We start from the raw sequence: 21,500 nt of genomic DNA, 5'->3' as shown, positions 1-21,500 counted from the left end.
GTTACATTTATCAATTTCAGTGAATTATTGTGTGAGTTTACAAAATTAAAATATCAACATAAAATATTATTATATTTTAGATTTGGTCTCTTGATACAAGTCTTGAAAGGTTCAAAAAGTGGGAGCAAATTATCCACCCAAGACACTCCAAGACATTTGACTATGTGAACCCTAAAGATTTTGAGCACAATTTATTTAGAAGATAAAACTCGAACTGTAAATAATATCTAATGAACCAAATTTTGTGAATGAAATACTCTTTACTCGACCTTCAAGTATGGTTAAATATGAGATGTCATATTAGAGTTTTCTTAGATTAATTGAAATTTAATTACCAATCAATAACATAAAAACAAACAATTAATAATAAATTCAACCTACTACATTCACTTTATAACAATCTTGAAATAATTAAATCGATTAAATTTAAAAAAGACAAATTGATCAATTTTTAAACTTTTTAGGGATTAAATTATAAAGTTCAATCAAACTTTTAGAAGGATGCTCAAAACATTTATTGAATAATCAAGTGATTAAATACATGTTTAATCAAAACTATGAGTTTTAAAATAAATCAGAATCAAATCAAATGTTGATTAACTAAAATATGATTAAAAGATGAAACTATTAAAAAAAATCAAAATTTAAGGGAGAGATTTGGAACTCTTCCAAGAGTTTCAAAACCGACCTTCTATAAAGTTTAGAGGTATCAAAACTCTTGAAAATTTGCCACTCTTTTCTTAATTTTGATACTTTACAAATCATATATATATATCATTACCTAGAAAAGTAAAGAATATATATATTGTTTGTGATTGCATTGTGTCCCAACACGAATTGTTAACCACAACCTGAATCTGTGTACATAAATATTGCACACTGAGTTTGAACTCAATGGTACCAAAAATTCAACATAAAGCAATAAATGCAATCACATATAATAACATAGTCATATTTAACAATAATAATTACATTGTCTTTTAATTGACCTTTGTAATAGGGTTAACATCTCTATTATCATAATAGTCAGTACAATTTAGAAGGATAATAATATAATCTTGAAAGGTGAATAATATAGTGCACAGTTCTTAGGGCTAACTACTTATTATACCTAGTAAGATTCCATAACTTCTTAGATCATATTTATTGAATAATTTATTAATCCCATTATTAATTACGTATGACTCATACCTTCATTAATTGACCTTAGTATGAATTTACATTTATATAAATAAAAACATATCATAAGAGTTAATTACAAATATTAATTATCAATAATTTCTAGAGTAGGTGATCAAATATTTTCAGTTGATATATTTTCTTCTCTTGAATTGTAGATTCAATATCTATTGGGAGCAAAATCCATTTCCCTTCCCTCTAGGTAGGAATTGTTTAATAAAAAAATTAGAAACCTAATTACTCAATAATTTAGTAAGTACTCGTGAAATGGTACTCACTTTCAAACCAAGCTTACAAAATTTATCACAAAAAGAAGCGAGTGATTCCACTATTCACTCCATCTCTTGTTTTTCACATCAAAGATCCTTCTTGATCTCCGCTTTTAAAAATTTTAAATTAATCAAATGTAGCACAATGTTACTTAAATCATTATATATAAAAGCTTCTAAATGCTTGAATAGCATGAAATTCTCATATTTCTCCATGCACATTAAAATCTTAACTAATTGTTTTTCTATTTTCTTCCTTTAATCATCAAATTAACTTCTTTTAATAGAGTGACGAAATTGAAAGAATAAAAAACTTACTTTTATTAATTAAAATCATCAAAAGTTTAATTTCTTCAAGCTTGGATAATTCTCGCGTTGGAATAACGAGAGGAAAGTGATAAGAAAATGACAAAAACAATTACTTCTTACTTTTCCATCACTTTTTCTTTCATTAAAATAATTCTAATATCAGTATATAATACTAATTTCCAATTAATATTTACATAAGAACCATTTTTCAATTATAGTTCCAACATCAGTTTTAACTTTTAAACTTTATTCACTTTAGTCTCAAAACTCTTCTTTAACCATAAATTGGTTCAAATAACTCAATTATCTTGAATCATCATCACTAATCAATTTGGACTAAAATATTCATTTATTGTCATTTTACTCAATTGTAGTAAAATTATCATTTTATCTCTCAAACCTTTTAAACTTTACGATCTAGTCCTAAATCAAAGCAACATCTTTTGTTTCTTAAAATAGTTATTTTAACTCATTTTAGTCCTATTATTATTTCTTAATATAAAAATAAACTTGATAATCAATACTTAATAATGCTTAAATATCTTTTTAGATCAAAATTCGATACCAAAACTTTTAAAATATCAGTAACCCTTTACTGATTGTATTTTATAAACTTCTCCTGACATAGTCCTGTATCAACTTATCTTTAATATATTCTATGTAACCTTCTTATGTTTACAGTATATAATGTCTATAATCTATATTTATATTATACATATATCATAGAATTATATATAATAAATTATGTTTATAATGAACTCATCAAGTAGTCATAGTGATTAAAGATAATGTAATTTTTCCTAAAGATCATAGGTTTGAACGACTGCGTTTACGAGGGATGTATTTGTTGTCAAAAGGACTCAATGTATCATACAACATGTAAAAATAATTAGAACACAAAGCCAAAATTAAATTATGTGTTTGTCAATTGGACAAGTTGTTACGATTAAAAATGATGATGTTTAAAGATTAAATTGATAAGATTCGTGAATATGAAGAGTTGAATTTAATAAATAATTAAAATTAATTTAATAAATTCATCTAAACTCGTTTATGTAATCTCCTTGAAGTGATCATAATCATAATTATAATTAAAATCTATACATCCTATAATTATAAGTACAAAATAATAAAAATCAACATATCAAGTATAAACTTATAATCAAATTTTAGAATAAAACAAACTTATAGAACTATAAGGAGCGAAAGTAAATTAAGAGTAAAAATTATAAAAAAAAATTAAAATATACGAAAATTTAAAATTTTCAGAAATATTGTCTCACCTATCCTTTAGTACATCCCTGTCAATGAAAACTGAACCTATACATAATTATTTGTAATCATATTTGATTATATGTTTATGTATACATATCATGTATAAATTCATTTAATTTGATCTAATAAACTGATAGTGGAAGAAATCGATATACATATTTAAATATGTTCAATTTTTTTGTAACATTATAATAATAATTGAATTAAAAATCGATTGACAATAAAAATAAACAGATTTAACAATAATTTTTTTTAATAGAATTTAACAATAAATTGAATGAGAAATGTCAGCTGGAATGGAAATGGACCAAGGTCTGTGTCTACATTCCTCCCTTTTCCCGTGTGTTTTTGGCCAGTTAAATGGAAATGGAAATGGAAATGGACCAATGAGAAATATCTAGTTTTTCTTTCAATTTCACCACCACCACCAACGACGTGGATTTTGGTGCGAGAAATAACTGCGAAGTTAAATAGAAAAAGGAAGTTGTATAAATAAAGAATATGAGGAAATCTAGAGAGAAAGAAAGGGGAAGATTTTGTTGTAATTTTTAGTAGAAATTAAACAAATCTACGGTCAAAATGAGAAACAGCGTGAGAGCTGTTAGTTGTATGTGAAGTGTGCACGAAGCCGTGGACTAAAGCCGGCTTCTTTTTTCTTCCTTCTTCAACCTCTCTGTATTGCTTCAGATTTCTCCTTTTTTTCCCCTGTTCTTTTCGCTTTCTCTTAGATTCATTTTATCCTTTGATTTTGATTATTTGATCGGTTAAAACAAGAGGAGATTGCCCATTTTTGTTTTCAAATAAAAATTGTGAGAAAACAGGATCGGATATGGAACGTTGATTAATCTCTTTTCTTTTTCCTGTTTTTGATTGTAAATCTAATATATATCTCAAAAAGCTCAGGATACTTTTGGGTTTGGTTTGATTTTCGAGGGAATGGGTTGTTTTCCTTGTTTCGATTCAAAGGAAGAGGAGAAGTTAAATCCTGTCAAAGAAACTGTTGATAGAAAGCAAGGCCACCCAACTGTTTCCAATAATATTTCCAAATTATCTTCAGGTTAGCGTTGATTTCTTCTTTTGTTTTGGATTTTTTTTAAATAATTGCTTTATCACTTGATCTGATCTGGGTCTTTATGAATCATTATGTTCTTTCCTAACTTTGATGATGATAATTATTTTATTGTTAACTTTGATGATGATGCTTATTTTGTTATGTAATTTTCTGAGTGTACCATTATTCCTTGTTTGATTGACCTTAATAAAATTTTTAGAGTTCTGTAAAAGAACTAGGATCTAAGAATACTTTTGATTACATGGTGATATGTTTCATAGTTGATTACGTTGCAAAATTGTAATTAGTTCAAAATTCATTGATATATGTCTTTGTAATTTATAGCAATTCAATAACTTAAAACTCAAATTAGCATACTGATTACCGAGTATGATCAGCAAAGTCCATAATCTGGAAATCATAGGTTGATGTAGCTTATTATTGCATTGGCAATTATTTTTTTTGTCCTTTCTTGAATCACTGAGCTTTGAGAATTTAGATTGTATTATCTTTCCTTTTTTATTTTTATTTACTTTTTGGCATTAAAATGGTTATCAGATCTCTCATGGTAACTATGTTTATGGAGTTGGCAGGAGGGGACAGGCTTAGAGCAAGAAGTAACGGAGGGTCCAAAAGGGAAATACCAAGTCCCAAAGATGGGCCTGGTGGTCAAATTGCTGCTCAGATTTTTACCTTTCGCGAGCTTGCTGCCGCAACAAAGAATTTCAGGCCGGAGTCTTTTTTAGGAGAAGGTGGATTTGGACATGTTTACAAGGGGCGGCTTGAGAGTACTGGTCAGGTAATCTTGTTATAGTTGTTTTGCTTTCACGAAATACTGAAAGCATATTTATATAATGTAACTGCAATAATTAAGCTCCGAGTCATACTATGATTGATTACTTTTAGGCCTTTGCTTGATTTGCTCATATATTGTTTTTTGTCATATATTCCAAAAGGAATTATTAAAATTCGACCATTCAGGCTATATAGATATTTAATTGCTGAAGACCGGGTGTTCAGGTAGAAATACTCTTTTTGTCTAAGATTCTTTACATAGCAAGTGAAGCATTTACACCATTAATGTATTTCGTAAAATTGCTGGTTAGTACCAGTAATTTCAGTAGGATTTCAAGCCCTCTAATTTACTTGATATGTATTCTTTGCTCCATGTAAAATGTCTATATACAGTTGAATCTTAGAGTACATCTATTGAAAATTTCAATTATTGAACTTGGATGCAGCTCCTTTATTTGATTAGTCTCAACTGAATCTTTTGTCCATATAAGATGATCTTATTAACATTGAGTATACTTCTATCTTTTGCTGTGATTGTTGCTACTTTACTTACTTGATCCTCTTCTAAAAGAGAGCAGCATTCATCCTCATGGTGTTCATCTTGCTGATAAAGTGTGGTTTTCCTATCTACATCCCCCGCTCGATGTTGTCATGATGTTGCTGAGGTCAAGGATGAGTCTTGAAAGTTATATTGTTGCATGAGACATCAATTATAATTGTTAATCTTTCTAAGAGAATAAACAATGTGGAATATGTCTAATGATGCAATTTGGAAAATGAAGTTTATGCCCCTTTAAATCATTTTAATCCTTTGCAACAAGATGGTTATAGATTTCTATAAGATATGTATCTTTTGCCTTTGCAGGTTGTTGCAGTCAAACAGTTGGACAGAAACGGTCTCCAGGGTAACAGGGAATTTCTGGTTGAGGTTCTCATGCTCAGCCTTCTTCATCATCCTAATCTTGTCAACTTGATTGGTTATTGTGCTGATGGAGATCAACGGCTCCTTGTTTATGAATTCATGCCCTTAGGATCCTTGGAAGATCACCTTCTTGGTAAGAATTGGTGCACATTAGTGCCCTAATGATATAGTTCCTTCTCATTTTACTTCATTATATCTGGATCAACTAGTCCTACTGCATCCTTTAGATCTTTACGAAGTTAGCAATTTTAGCACTTTGAGCTCAATGAAGGATGTCGGTGTTAGCTTAAGGATCTAATTAATATTTTTTATATACTGATATTTTTAGAGCTCCTTGTAATTTTAAAATAATTAGTGTTAATCTAGGAAGCTTGGATACGGACTCACAAGACAGGTGCAATATGATATATACACAATGACATTAGGACATTGGATACTTTTCAATCAAATATCAACATGCAATTAGTTTTTCAATTTCTTAAAACCAATTTGAGTTTCAAAATTTGAACCTTAAGAAATTCTTTAGGATCAAATAGCTCAAGCTGAAAGTTTTAGAAGAGACCTTAAACAATCTGCTATGAATTATTCAATAGTAAATGTCTTCTCATAGTTATCTCATTTTGAACCATCTTTGCTTTCTTTCTTTCTTTATCGTTCTCAATCCTGTAACATATTTACGTTGATACTTCGCGGTTTCTCCAGTATTTAACTATCCATTATTGTTTCACTTTCTGTTTTCTTTGTTTTCTTTATTGATTTTAAGCATTTGAGTTCCTTAGGATTTAACATTTTTTTCATTGTTGACTCCATATTCAAGGGAAAAAATGCAAATCACATGTCCTGTCATGTTGGGGCTTGTTCTGGCGTTTTGATCATTTTACCTTTTTGTTCTCTTCATGTTCTTTGCTGTGCAGTTCATAGTTTGTCACGTTTGAGCATGTCTATGTCAGACGTGTCTAACACTCGTAAAAACCTTTATTAACAGGACATGATGCCAAGTTGTAAAATGGATCAAATAGCTCAAGTTGAAAGTTTTAGAAGAGACCTTAAACTATCTGCTATGAATTATTCAATAGTAAATGTCTTCTCATAGTTATCTCATTTTGAACCATCTTTGCTTTCTTTCTTTCTCTATCGTTCTCAATCCTGTAACATATTTACGTTGATACTTCGCGGTTTCTCCAGTATTTAACTATCCATTATTGTTTCACTTTCTGTTTTCTTTGTTTTCTTTATTGATTTTAAGCATTTGAGTTCCTTAGGATTTAACATTTTGTTCATTGTTGACTCCATATTCAAGGGAAAAAGTGCAAATCGCATGTCCTGTCATGTTTGGGCTTGTTCAGGCGGTTTGATCATTTTACCTTTTTGTTCTCTTCATGTTCTTTGCTGTGCAGTTCAGAGTTTGTCACCTTAGAGCATGTCTGTGTCAGACGTGTCTAACACTCGTAAAAACCTTTATTTAACAGGACATGATGCCAAGTTGTAAAATGGATTTCCTGCAACCTTATTTATTTAGTAATTAATAGGCTTCAGAAAATAGAGGAATATTGATTTGCTACTATTTTCTCCCTAAACCACACCAAATATGCTTAAACCCGTGATGTCATATCATATATATTGTCCTAACGTCCTTACATGTATTATTAATTCAATATTTTAGGCCTGCTTTGCGCTATCTGCTCCTTCATTTTGTGCATCTATTATTGACAAGATAAAGTTAAATTAAATATTTTCTTATTGTCTGATAACTAGATATTCTTGTAATTCTTCTAGATAAACTGAGTTTGGCATTGTAATTGACGTGCAAAATCATGGTTTGCACTGCTCAAGTTCAACATTTCTTTAAGTCTTGACTAAACTAGTGGGTTTTCACTTTGGTTTTCCAAACCCTAATTTCATAGCCACAGCTTTTGAAATCCTACCAACTATAATTTTGAACTAAGCCTAATTGTGAACTTGGAGCTTGGTTGAGTTCAAGGGGACCAAGGGGGGTGCGGTTGCACTCTCTGGAAATTTCAAATTCTCATATTCGTTGTTTATGGTCTCCTTTCTAACAAAAAATTTAAGCCTAATTAATGTCAGAACTAATAATGAGCTACGAATCATATTTGTTCTCATAATGGATCTGTTTTGTGGTTCATTAGCAAGCTGTCTTATGTTTTAGTAGTCTGGAGGATTCAGAATGTCCGATTTTAGCCCTTTACTACCAATAACATACAGATGATAGTCACGTCTCATTGTTGGATAAATTCCGGTTTTAAGTTGATACAAATGGATATGCACGGGTTTTACCGTGTCATGCCCTTGGACATGTCTTGCTTGTTCTCTACCTGTGCTAGTTAAATACATCTGTTATATAGCAGGAAGGGGAATTCTCGATTATAGTCTAATCTGTCATCTATTTCTCTACAGATCTGCCACTTGAGAAGGAACCACTAGATTGGAACACAAGAATGAAGATAGCAGCTGGTGCAGCTAAAGGTTTGGAATACCTCCATGATAAAGCAAACCCTCCTGTTATTTACAGGGACTTCAAGTCCTCCAACATATTACTGGATGAAGGTTTCCAGCCGAAGTTATCAGATTTCGGGCTTGCGAAACTTGGTCCAACAGGAGATAAATCACATGTTTCCACCAGAGTTATGGGCACATATGGCTATTGTGCTCCGGAGTATGCCATGACTGGTCAATTGACAGTGAAATCTGATGTTTATAGTTTCGGGGTTGTTTTCTTAGAGCTAATTACTGGACGGAGAGCTATTGACAGCACACGACCCCATGGAGAACAGAACCTCGTCACATGGGTAATGCATTTGAAGTGCTTTTGTAGTCTGGGTAATGGCTGAGACTATAGTAATTTATCTTCTTTTTAATGTATATACAGGCACGTCCGTTGTTCAATGACCGCCGCAAGTTTTCAAAATTGGCAGATCCAAGATTGCAAGGACGGTATCCAATGCGAGGTCTTTACCAAGCTCTAGCTGTGGCCTCTATGTGCATTCAAGAGGAGGCTGCCACCCGTCCTCTAATTGGAGATGTGGTCACTGCTCTCTCATATTTGGCGAATCAGGCATATGATCCTAACTCAGCGGGGCATGGCTACCGAGGTTCTGGAGATAAGGATGATAAAAGATACAAAGATGACAGAGGAGGAAGGGTATCAAAGAACGATGAAGGAGCATCATCTGGCCGTAGGTGTGATTTGGAAGGGTCCGAGAAGGAGGACTCCCCTAGAGAAACAGCCAGAATGTTGAATAGGGATTTAGATCGAGAACGAGCTGTGGCCGAAGCCAAGATGTGGGGGGAGAATTGGCGAGAAAAAAGGCGACAGAATGCACAGGGTAGTTCCGACGGGTCTAATGGCTAGTTTGCCACAGTTTATGCAAATTTCTGACTTGGTAAGGTGAAGAAAGATTTTCTTTCCAGTGCATGGCCCATCCAAAAAGCTTGACAATGCTTTACTTTATATCCTTTCATTTCATTGAAGCATAGAACAAGATGATGATGTGGTGGTGATGGAGTCTAAACATGACGCTTTTCCATAAAAGTTTTGAGAGTTTTAATGTTATCCTCCTTGCTCTGGTCTTGTACGGAACTTTTATGTGGTATTTGTATCTTCTAGTCATCTTTGGTACACCAAACACATTTTTACCAACTAATTGATCTCATTTTCATCCACTCTATTCACGGTATAGTAAATGTGGGATTCACTCATATTTGAGGTTAAAAGTTAATGGGAATATACTACAACATGAATATCGAAAAATGAACAAAAAATTGATTGGATAAATACTAAGCGTACACTAGAAATTTATTCAATCTCAACTTTGTGGAATTTTTTTGTTGTTCAAATGTATATATGAAATTTTGATTTAATTTTATACAATAAAAAGTAAATGTATCGATTTAATTTTATATTAGATAACATGATTATTGTGCGTGTGTTATAAATATGGAATTACGTTATCAAAGTTTATATGTCAAATTATACATTAAACTAAAATTTATATGTAGTTTCGAGATTTATATTCCTCGTTTAGAAAGATTTTGACGGACGTCAAGTTCTTAAAATGTTTATGGGTTTAAGGTTTTTTTTTTATATTTAAGATTTAAAACATATATAAATTTATAGTTTGGGATGATTACAATGTAATATTTGATTATAATCTCTCTTGGTCATTGATAATGTCAACATCATGTAAATATAGATGTTCCATCTCGAGACCTCTAGAGAAATAATACTTTCTTTAACCGCTAAGATCACTTGGTAAATATTACTTCTTTATTGATTGATAAAACATACTATTTTCTTGTTCAAGTCCGATCAAATCTGCAATATAAGTTTCAGATTTTCTTTTATACTTATAAATAACTAATCCAACCCCATTTTAGGCTCATCATAGCACTGTTTTGATTTTTTTTTAAATTACTATATTTTCTCTTTTATGAAAATTATAAATATAGATAATTTGCAGTATTTATACATAAATACATTTGTTCTTTAATCTTTTATGGTACAAATGACATCAAATCGAGTATTCAATCCACTTCAAAGATTTTCAATTTTACAAACATGGTATTCGGGGACAATAGAATTTTATGTTTAAGAAAGTAAATTTATAAAATTTTAAGGAGAAGATAAATCTATCAAATTTTAGAAGACAAAAATAAATTTTTAATATAAAATATAAGAAAAATATCTAAAATATATAATAATTTAAAATTTTAAAGACACTACTTCAACTCGTCTCATCTCGATCTATCCATAATGGTATTCGATTAGTTTCACCATATGAGATGCCCTTTTGGAACACGTAAAATAGAGAGATGGTGAGAAGTTTCCATATCTTACGCTTCCTAATGAAACAATATGGGTCCTTTCTCCTATCTTTCACTAACCCATATATGCATTCATTTGTGTTATTGGCGTATTGCATCCAGCTGTGTACAAGGATGAACAGATGCAACTCAAAAAATTTTAAATTATCATATATTTTAAATATATTTTAAATATTTTGTAATTGATAATCTATTCTTAGAATTTTATAATTTCACATGTATCTTACAATTTTCTAATATAAAACTATGGGTCCGTGTTTGCTGTGTCCTGTTGCGAATTAATGAATGAACAGATCCGAAGCACACAGCCTGGTAGATTTGCCTTGTCGAAGCTGGAAAGCAATTTCCTTGCTTGTAGCTCGAATTCAATCATCTTTCCTCATCAACACGATACACTACAAATGAAAATAATGCTGCCCTTAGTGAAGAAGATGAAGTCATGGTTGGTTGTATTTCAAAATAATAGCCAAGTACAAAGATTATTTCGACATGGTGGAGACTGAAAATTACAGCATAACTAATACATCTCTGTCTATATATTTATATATATGTGTAGTCGTCTTCTTTAAGTAGCCTCGGGTGTGTGTTTTGATTCAAACTGGACATTCATTTGAGTCAGCCTCCGGTTTATTACCGGCGGCTTCCTTCTCTGCGGTGGCGTTTCCATTGTGAATATCTGAAGCTACGGGATGAACTTCGGAGGCGTTTAATGCGCCGAGCACGACCACGCTTTTCATTTGTTCTTGAACCGGAAGCTTCTTCTCCTCCATGATTGCCTTCTCGCTGTGTCTGTAGATTGCGTATAGAATCATCTGGAGCATTCCCAGTATGAATCCTAGTACGTTAGGGAGCTGTGGATTTCACAAAAAAAAAAATCATCAGTGACTTCAATCAAGCGAAGGGGGTGTCGGTGTCGGTGTCGGTATCTCACGTCGGAAAGGAAAAGAGAAATCAACTTACAGCTACACAAAGGTCTTTAATGAATAATCCGTAAGCAAACCACATGACTGCACTCAATGTGAGGAAAAATGATAAGGTGAAAGGCATGAACTCGACGCTCTTTGTTCGAACAACTCTCGCCATGATATTCAAGGGTGCTGCAAACACCGATACGGAGATGGCGACACAAATCCAGCCGAGAACCGGGACTCGAATCGAGTTTTTAAGCATAAAATGAGTGAGGATGAGAATGAAAGAGAAGAGCATCACATTCATTGCTACAAAAAGTTTCATAGCTGATCTTCTGCTATCCTTTGAAGCATAAGCTATGTACATAGATATGTAAATGGTCTCGACAACACATCCGAATGAGTTGATGGTGATGAGGAGGAAAGCTCCCTTTTTTATCAACGCGTAGTACAGCCATAGCATGCAGCTGAACAATGCCACCTGGTATGGCAGCGACTGGAAACTTTCTGTTGATTTCTTCTTGAAAATCCGGTAGAATGTTGGCCTGCAATTATCAACAATGATTATGGTTCGAACAATTATATCAATTTCGAGAAATATAGAAGATCGTGATCGAATGCTTACACGGGAGCCATAAATACGAGGACCGAGATAATGTTACCTGTCATCAATTCAAACAAAAACGAAAACTTCTTGTAAGAAAAGATGGGACTTTGCATGTTTCATGTAAAGTTTTTGTCAAAATAAATGAATCGTTTTCATATGATTGAGGAGGTAGATCATCGTTTAGGTGATGACATTTATTGTATGTATTTTCCCTTTTTGTTAAACAACTACGTATAACTAAACATTGAATTAATGCATTCATTAGCTGAAAATTGGAGCCATTTCTAAAACGGACACTTGTTTTAAACCAAAAATAGTGAAACAAAAGATAACATGTTGTGCATTAATTTCTCTTTGTAACTTAACCAAGTCGTGACTAAAAATTAACTTCCTAGAGAGAGTGAAGAAAACAAGGTGACGGGTTTCGTGGCGGACGTAGATGTAGCGTCGTGACTGATTTCATTACGACGTCGCTCAAAATAAAAGAAAACCCTAAAATCGTTATGTGTGAATGACGTATATAAATATGTATTTTAAGTCGAATACGAGCGTCAGACATGAACTACATGATTCATGTAAGCAAAGAAAGAGCATAGTAGTGTTACCTAAGATACCAAAAACGACTGCCAAGGTATGTTGGTCACCCATTGCGGCCATATCTATCTTCTTCAACAAAGAAAAGGGTAATTTATGTTTTTGGAAAGAAAATTGCAGAGAGGGAAGGGGAAAGAACCCTAGCTCTCTCTTTCTCTCTCTTATGGAATGCTCAAAGCTCTAAAATGTCATGAGCTCAAAGGAGAGCATAGAGAGGGGGTTTTATACGAGAGAAAAGGTAGGGGAGTGGGTGATAAATGGAATTGTGTGTGCGCATTTAACTCCTTTTGTTGCATTACAAGTGCAGACGTTATTAGTAGGTAGGCTCGCATGAAATCAATATCATTTTTTTACTCTTTCTTTTTTACTTTTTACCAAATTATTCCACGTGCCTCTTTTTAGTCGCGTGTACAACTTTCCGACCTAATTGGCATCCACATTATATTAATGAGGGTAAAATACAAAATTTTAATCATTTAACTTTTTCTCACTCCTACTTTGATCACTAAAATTTAAAAAATTTTCATTTACTCATTAAACCTTTGGTTTGCTCCTATTTTGATTATTTGAGTGTTAAATCAGAAATGAAAGTATGATATGAAAGTCACGTGTGCCGATATAGATTACTTTTATTGACATGGAATCCATGTATCATATCATCTATGCCATTTTCTCTTTTTTAATTTTATCTTCTTCCTCCAAAGATCAAAGTTTTACAATTTCATCTTTATTTCACAATGATGTTGTAATTACCATTCTCAAAAATCTTCTCCGATCACTCAATATATCAACGAACTCACATTATTATCTCATATCACTCTTTAGGTTTAGATTTTACTTAAATTACTTTAAAATTAATAAAACTCAACCCTAAACCTTAATCTCATAAATTCCCAAATCATTATGATCTATAATCCACCATTTAATCAACATAGAATCAATATATACAACTCGTTTCATCCTTCATCTCCTCGCTATTGGGATTTGGAAAATTTTAAGATAATTTCATAAATTTTAAAAGAAAATTTTTCATTCATTACGTTTTGAGTATTTAACGATGGAGTGATCAAAATATGAGCAAATAAAAAATTTAATTAGTAAATCGAAAGTTCTATTAGAAAATTGAACGATGGAATCTGCAATTTACCCTAATAATGATTTTCTGCATTTTCACTCCAACAATTAATGTTCTTAGGTTTTCCTGTTAAGCATCTAGTTTCATGAAAACATCGTTTTCATGTACCGCAAGAGCATTCCCCCATTCTATGATATGCAATTAATTCCTCCATTAAAATGAACTTTCCAACACTTCAAGGAATTATTTAATGTATTTGGTTGTTAAATCTTTTTTATTTCTTAATACAGTTTGATTAGGGATGGGAATGAGACTCGAATCCGACAGGTTCTAACTCGACTCGACCCGATCAGGTCAGTTTTTTTTCTTAAAATTCGGGCTCTGGTCGGGTCATGTCAGTTTTTTTAAAGGTGATGTTCGGGTCGGATTCGAGTTTAGGGTGAAAAATAGCCGATCTGATCCCAAAAAAATATAATTTTACCTTATATATTAAAAATAATTACAATAATACCCCTCTATATTTTTTTCAATTAAATCATTGTTTTTATTGAATAAAAATAATATTTTTTATTATTTCGGGTCGGTCGGATTGAATACGGATTTTATATCAAAAAAAATGGCTTGGGTTCAGATCTGATGGAGGGTATATATTTTTTGGGTTTGGTTAGATGAAAGATGTAAAAAATTTTGATCGGGTCAGGTTGGGTTGACCGAAACCCGACCCATGACCATCTTTAAGTTTGATACACATTTTGAGCTAGTTTTCACAATTCTACAAGTAAAATTAAGTCATATTTTTCGGTTATCATTTAATTTTTTTAAGAATTATAAATTCGAATAAATTCAAACATCTAACGTCTTCATGTAAATATAAATAATTAGAGATTTAAAATAATTCAAAAAATAACATTTATATTTGATAAAATTTAAATTTAAGGTCACAAAATTCTTAAAATTTTATCTTTTATCATTAAATTAAAATAGTATTATTGATTTTTATAATTTTTAAATTTTAGAGCGTCATAAAAGAACAAAAACAATAAAAAAAAACTATTTTTAGAAGGCATGATGAATGCATGCGATTTTTTGATAAAAAATATTTAAAAAAAAAAAGCGAAAGGCACGTGTTTTTCGCATGGAAGTTAAAATTTAAAAATAAATAAAAATGAGAAAGGGGGAATGAGGCCCACGCGAGAGTGAAGTTTTGTAATTGTATGATAGCATAAACCAGAATTTAATTTACGTTAAAGATACACCGCAAAGGTGTCTTTCCAAAAGCCCCATTTCACGTGAAGCTACCAAAACCGTTTATCTTTCACTTCCTTTGCTTTGTTCTTTCAGTACCAACAAATCCACCTTAATTAATAATTAAGAGTCCGTTGTTATTTCTAAATTTTTTATTTTAAAAGTTCACGCATATAAAAATAAAAACGTTTATTGTTAAAAGATTAAGTGTCACAACCTGAAATAAATAAATAATAATAAGTAATTTGGTGAAATTTGAGGGTCAAATTAAAAGTTTCCAGAACTTATAGGCTATTTTAGAAGTTGAAGGAAATCTAGAGATCCAACCCTAAATTTTACCATTTTCACCGGCAGGCAATTCTATTAATTGCGTTGAAATTGATTTCTATGGCAAACCAAAAACCAATTTCACAAAAATTCATCCCCGCACCATCGTGTTCATTGTGTCGTTCCGAGTCAATCGATGTCCTTCGCGTCTCTGTCGTTGCCGGCACGTGAGGGAGGTGAGGTAGTTAAAGTTTCTTATGTGTTAAAATAGAGTTCTCCACCGTTCAAAATTGTGAACCGAGCTTGGTATGTATCTCAAAATCCCTTAAAATAATTTTAGAATTTTTTTCTGAAATTTTTAAGGACTCCTAAGCCACCGCACGCGCCGCCCCTACGCGTGGGGAATGTCTTGCGCGTGTGGACAACTTTGAAAAGTCAACCGATTTGACCCGACTTGACCGTCTGACCCGACTTGCCCCGCTAACCTAACCTGACCAGGTCCGACCTGACTCGACCCGTTTACTGTTGATCGTGATCGTTGACCGTCGTTGACCGTTGACCGCCGTTGACCGTTGACCGTTGACCGCCGTTGATCGCCGTTGACTGTTGACTTTGACAAAAAAAGTCAAATTTTTTTAAAAGTAATATTTTATGTTTTTCAACGTCCTAAATCCGATTCCAAAGTTCGTTTTTCCAAATTCGAACCCGAAAGCCTCCAATTGTCAGTCAAACCCGATGATTTTTACTTTGACCAAAAAGTCAAATTTTTTGAAAATCATATTTTATGTTTTTCGACGTCCTAAATCTGATTTTGAAGTATGTTTTGCCAAATTCTGACCCAAAAGCTCTGAAATGAGCTCGTTAACCTAAAAATGCTTAGTGTTTTTAGCATTTTTGCTTATTTATTTTAGATATGGTTATAGAATTGATCCAATAAGATATTTTTATGAAGGTACTTGTGTTTCACCTGAACGAGGGTCAGTTAGGTTCGGTATTTTTCGTTCGTCAGATACGCCCGATCCACGTACTACGAGAATTACCCGTAGGTTTTCGTAAATTATTTAAATAAAGGTTAAGATTATTCATATTAGGATTCCAATATGGATTTTTTCGACTTGTAGGATCTAGCGCTGCAACAGAGCGTGATCGACAGACTCAGTAGCAGGCTTCTCTATCCGATTTCTCATACTGTTACAGGTGTGTTTCCTGATGGTGTTACCTACCCTATATTCTGAATACCATTTATTTGTATCTGATTTACTGAATACTTCTGATATCATTTCTGGTTATAGTATTTTTATACCTGATTTTTGAATATTGCTTATCTGACATCTGATTTACTATATATTACTGATTTGATTTATGATTTTCGTGTTTATGTATATGATTTCCAAGTATGAAATATTTTCATGTTTTAAAGAATTAATCATTGTTTTCACTCGAATACATTCATGTTTATTACTGTCATTGGGGGTATTTTCTAGGAAGTATATCTGCAAGCTCCTCGACTTTGTGCTCATGGCCTTACTGGTTGTGTGGGTTGGGTGTATGGTTCTGGGGAACCTACACAAACAGATTGTGAAAGGATAAGTGTAGTGTTCATGTTTTTAAAATATGTTGTATAAACCGATTTTACTAAAATATTTATTGTATGGAGCACACTAGGCTTTTTAGCTCATTCTGTAAAATTTTCACTTTTCATATAACAGCAGACCGTAAACTAGCAGATTCAACATCAGGGGGGATCAACTACTTTTACTTTTGTACGACCGTATATCTCTATATGTTTTTCAGTTGTATTTGGTGACATGTGTTTTGCTATTGTTTTGGATATATTTGTATTACCGATATTTTATTTCGTAAATATTTTATACGATTTTCTGTGGTATTTTAATATGTATGTGTTTTATATGGTCTTCTAAAATATGTATTCATATATATATTTATCGTATAAATCTTTATTATTGATAAATTTTCATATTATACGGAGATATGTATTTTATCATTGTTTTAAATATAAAAAGAATTTCTGAATGTGATACGTAATCACCTAGACACGACATAACGTTTAGACTGGGTCAAGGGGTTACATTTGGTGGTATCAGAGCTTTCGGTTTTAAAACTCGGACTGTGGATGAGTCCTAAACTCAGGATTTTTAAGAAAATTTGATATTTTCAAAAATGTGTCACCTTATTTTATGAGTTATTTTTTGAGATCCTTGATGCTAGTTTGACTTATGTTCAAATTCTTTCTATAGAGCCTTAGAGATCTATCCGATGAGTGTTGCTAGAGGTCGTAAGCCATGCTGTGGCCGTGGTTGAGGGCGGGTCACTCGACCTTCTGTCATAATAGATAATCCGATGTCACCGCGTGAACCTCATGTTCCGTATGTAGATTCGTCTATTTCTCATGATGATCCGGTTACTCCTGTGAGAGACCCTCTCGTCACTGAAGATGAGGATACTGACATGGGTGAAGACGCTATTAATAGAGCTGTCTTTTGCATGTTTCAAAGAGTTGCTAGAGCCCCTAATAATATTATTGTGGTCGAGATTTCGAAGTCTTTGGTAGCTGTTGGAGTAGTTCCATTTGAGGGTATTACTGGTGGACCTCCGACTGACGTTGAGTATTGGCTGGAGGATACAGAGATAATTATGGATGAGATGGATCTGAGGCCTGAGCAAAAGTTAAAGGGAGCCATAGCTACGCTGAAGAAAGAGAGTTTTAGATGGTGGCAATCGATTTCTGGTAGTATTCCGGGGAATCAGTTAATATGAGATCTTTTTAAGGCATATTTTCGGAGTCGCTATGTCAAAAAGAGATATCTACAGGAGCGACGTTAGGAGTTTCAGAATCTAGAGCAGGTTAATATGTCTATTATGGACTGTGAGATTGAGTTTATCAGACTGAGTCGTTATACTACTGGACTTGTTGATACTGAGTTGGATCGGTGCTTGAGGTTCAAGAATAGACTCAGGTATAAGATAAAGAGTCGAGTTGCTACCCACCGGGAAAGAAATTTTGATGCATTGGTTGAGATAGCCAAGACCGCCGAAGAGATCGAACGAGTAGGTATGGAGCGTAGGAGAGATCAAGATCGAGACCGATTTAGGAGGCCTTCTGGATCCATTGATTCTTCTGCACACCCCAACAAGAGATGCAGGGGTGAGTGTTTTCAGAGAGGCGGTACGAGTGCCAAGCCTGTGGCATCAGGTTTTTCAGCTGTTCCACCTTCTAAACATGGTGGTTCTTCTGGGTCGCAGCCTTTGCAACCATGTGATTATTGTGGGAAACCTTATCTTGGGGAATACATGAGGAAATTGGGTACCTATTTTAGATATGGTTCTGGTGACCATATGGTAAAGGATTGTCCAGAGCTAGCTTATTCAGTTTAGACACCAGCTCGTACTCCCGATAGTACTCAGAGTACTGTCCAGACTCCAGCAGGGACTCATAGTCATAGCATAGCACTAGGATCGACTAATAGAGGCCGAGCATCTCAAAGTAGGGGTCCAGTCAGATCTGAGGCCAGACATCCTGTGTTGGTTTACATTGCTAGACTTCGACAAGATCGCGATGGGCCTAATGTGATTGCTTGTACTATTACTATTCATTCAGTTCCCTACTTTGCATTGTTTGATAGTGGTTCTACCAATTTTTATGTATCACATTCCATTTATGAGGGTCTGAATATTTCTGTCGAGAATACTGAGAATTCAGTGACAGTTCAAAGTCCTTTAGGCAAGTCCATAGTGTTGGATCATATTTTAAAGGGTGTCCTATAGAGATCAATGGGGAGATTTTTCTGGCCAACCTGATGGAGTTATCTTTAGAAGAGTTTGATTTGATTCTTGGTATAGATTAGTTGAACAAACATCGAGTCAATCTTGATTGTGAGACCAAGAGAACTGTTCTGAAGATCCCAAATAACCAAAAGATTATAATGATCGGGGAACGTCGTGGATTTCTGACGAATATTATGTCTACTTTAGTATCTGAAAAGATGATCATGAAGGGTTCCGAGGCGTTTCTTGCTTATATTTTGGACACTAGGAGTTATCTGTCAGATATTGAAGGCATCCGGATTGTCAAGGAATTTCTTGATGTTTTTCCTGAAGAGTTGTTTGGATTACCGTTGGATAGAGAAGTTGAGTTTGAGATTGAAGTTTATTTTGGTTCTACCCCTGTTTCAATGGCTTCTTATCGTATGGCCCCAAAGGAGCTTAAGGAACTGAAAGTCCAACTCCAAGAGTTGTTGAATAGGGGATTTATTTAACCCAATGTATCACCGTGGGTAGCCCCAATTCTCTTTATCAAGAAGAAAGATGGGACATTGAGACTCTGTATTGATTATAGGAAACTGAACAAGCTCACAGTAAAAAACAAATATCCTTTACCCATGATCGATGATACGTTTGACCAATTCGAGGGGCTTCTATCTTTTTGAAGATAGACTTGAGATCTGGTTATTACCAACTTAAAGTGAAAGATTCTGATGTCCCAAAAACTGCTTTCATACTCGGTACGGGCATTACAAGTTTTTAGTAATGTCATTCGGGTTAACTAATGCCTCTGCAGCTTTTATGGATCGGATGCATCAGGTGTTTCGACTTTATCTGAACCAGTTTGTAGTTGTGTTCATCAATGACATACTAGTTTATTCTCAAACTGAAGCAGAACATGATGAGCATTTAAGGATTGTTCTACAGACTCTAAGGGAAAATAAGTTATACGCTAAGTTGAGCAAGTGTGAGTTCTGGCTCAGCAAAATGTCTTTTCTTGGACATATTGTTTCTGCTGATGATATTCAGGTGGATCCGAGCAAAGTGGAGGCTATTCTGAACTAGAAGCAACCCAGGAAAGTCTTAGAGATCCGTATTTTCTTGGGTTTAGCTGGTTATTATCGCCGTTTCGTTGAGGGGTTCTCCATCATTGTTGCTCCTCTAACGAATCTATTAAGGAAAGATGTTCCATTTGTCTGGTCTGAGAACCAACAAGCTAGCTTTGAGAAACTAAAGATTGTTCTAACTCAAGCCCCAGTGATGATTCAACATGAGTCTGGGAAAGATTTTTCTGTCTACAGTGATGTTTCTCACTCTAGATTAGGATGTATTTTGATGCAAGATGGGAAGGTTGTTGCTTATGCGTCACGTCAGTTAAAGCCACATGAGCGTAACTATCATACTCACGATCTGGAGTTAGCTGTCTTGGTTTTTGCTTTAAAGATATGGAGACACTACCTCTACGGAGAAAAGTGTTATATCTATATCGATCATAAGAGTCTAAAGTATTTGCTTACTCAGAAAGAATTAAATTTGAGATAGTGTCGCTGGTTGGAGATTTTAAAGAACTATGATTGTGAGACAGAGTATCATCCAGGGAAGGCTAATGTGGTGGCCGACGCCTTGATCCGTAAGACGATATCAGATCTCAGAGCCTTATTCGCCAACTTGAGTTTATTTGATGACAATAGTCTATTAGCAGATTTGCAAGTTAAACCCACTTTGACCGATGAGATTAAGGCCAAACAACTCCTTGATAGCTCATTGCTTCCCATTATTGAACAAGTTGAGCAGGGATTGAGTTCAGAGTATACTTTCGATCAGGATGGTATTTTGTGTTTTCACGGTCGTTACTGTATTCCTAAAGATGATGAGTTGAGATATGTTATTCTTCAGGAGGCTCATAACAGTCCTTATGTTATGCATTCTGGCAGGGAAAAAATGTACAATAATCTCAAAGAGCGCTACTTTTGGACTGGTATGAAGAATAATATTTCAGATTTTGTAGCGAGGTGTTTGACTTGTCAGCAGGTTAAGGCAGAGCACCAGTATCCGTCTGGATCGTTACAGGTAATTAAGATTCCTGAGTGGAAATGTGAGCGTATTACGATAGACTTAGTTACTGTTACTGGTCTTCCTCTGACTCCTTCCAAAAAGGATTCTGTTTGGGTGATTGTTGATCGACTCACCAAGTCAGCTCACTTTATCCCTGTTCAGGTTAATTATTCTCTAGACAAATTGGCTAGATTGTACATTTCTGAGATCGTTAGACTTCATGGTGTTCCGTTGTCTATCATATCTGACTGAGATCCGAGGTTCACTTCTAGATTCTGGAAGGCTTTGCACGAGGCTCTGGGTACTCGTTTGAATTTCAATACA

The 21,500-nt window shown here is 33.7% G+C and overlaps 2 protein-coding genes across 2 annotated transcripts; one reads left to right on the top strand and one right to left on the bottom strand.

Moving 5' to 3' along the window:
- Positions 1–3,806: 3,806 nt before the first annotated feature.
- Positions 3,807–9,309, top strand: LOC120150988 (serine/threonine-protein kinase PBS1-like). Its single transcript, XM_039163554.1, has 5 exons — positions 3,807–4,089; positions 4,677–4,882; positions 5,744–5,933; positions 8,216–8,607; positions 8,688–9,309. Exons 1-5 carry the CDS (start codon positions 3,969–3,971, stop codon positions 9,168–9,170), a joined length of 1,392 nt encoding a protein of 463 aa, XP_039019485.1. The 5' UTR covers positions 3,807–3,968; the 3' UTR covers positions 9,171–9,309.
- A 1,756-nt stretch (positions 9,310–11,065) lies between these two features.
- LOC120150989 (bidirectional sugar transporter SWEET15-like) lies at positions 11,066–12,952 on the bottom strand. Its single transcript, XM_039163556.1, has 4 exons — positions 12,763–12,952; positions 12,176–12,212; positions 11,603–12,095; positions 11,066–11,493 (listed from the first exon to the last, which is right to left on the bottom strand). The coding sequence occupies exons 1-4, from the start codon at positions 12,812–12,814 to the stop codon at positions 11,236–11,238; spliced, it is 840 nt and encodes a 279-aa protein (XP_039019487.1). The 5' UTR covers positions 12,815–12,952; the 3' UTR covers positions 11,066–11,235.
- Positions 12,953–21,500: the final 8,548 nt, after the last annotated feature.

Source organism: Hibiscus syriacus, unplaced genomic scaffold, assembly GCF_006381635.1.
Source record: "Hibiscus syriacus cultivar Baekdansim isolate YM2019G1 unplaced genomic scaffold, ASM638163v2 tig00111027_pilon, whole genome shotgun sequence".
In the NCBI taxonomy this organism is placed as follows: Eukaryota; Viridiplantae; Streptophyta; class Magnoliopsida; order Malvales; family Malvaceae; genus Hibiscus; species Hibiscus syriacus.
The sequence above is the reverse complement of the archived record's forward strand: the minus strand, read 5'-3'. Positions and strand labels throughout refer to the sequence as shown.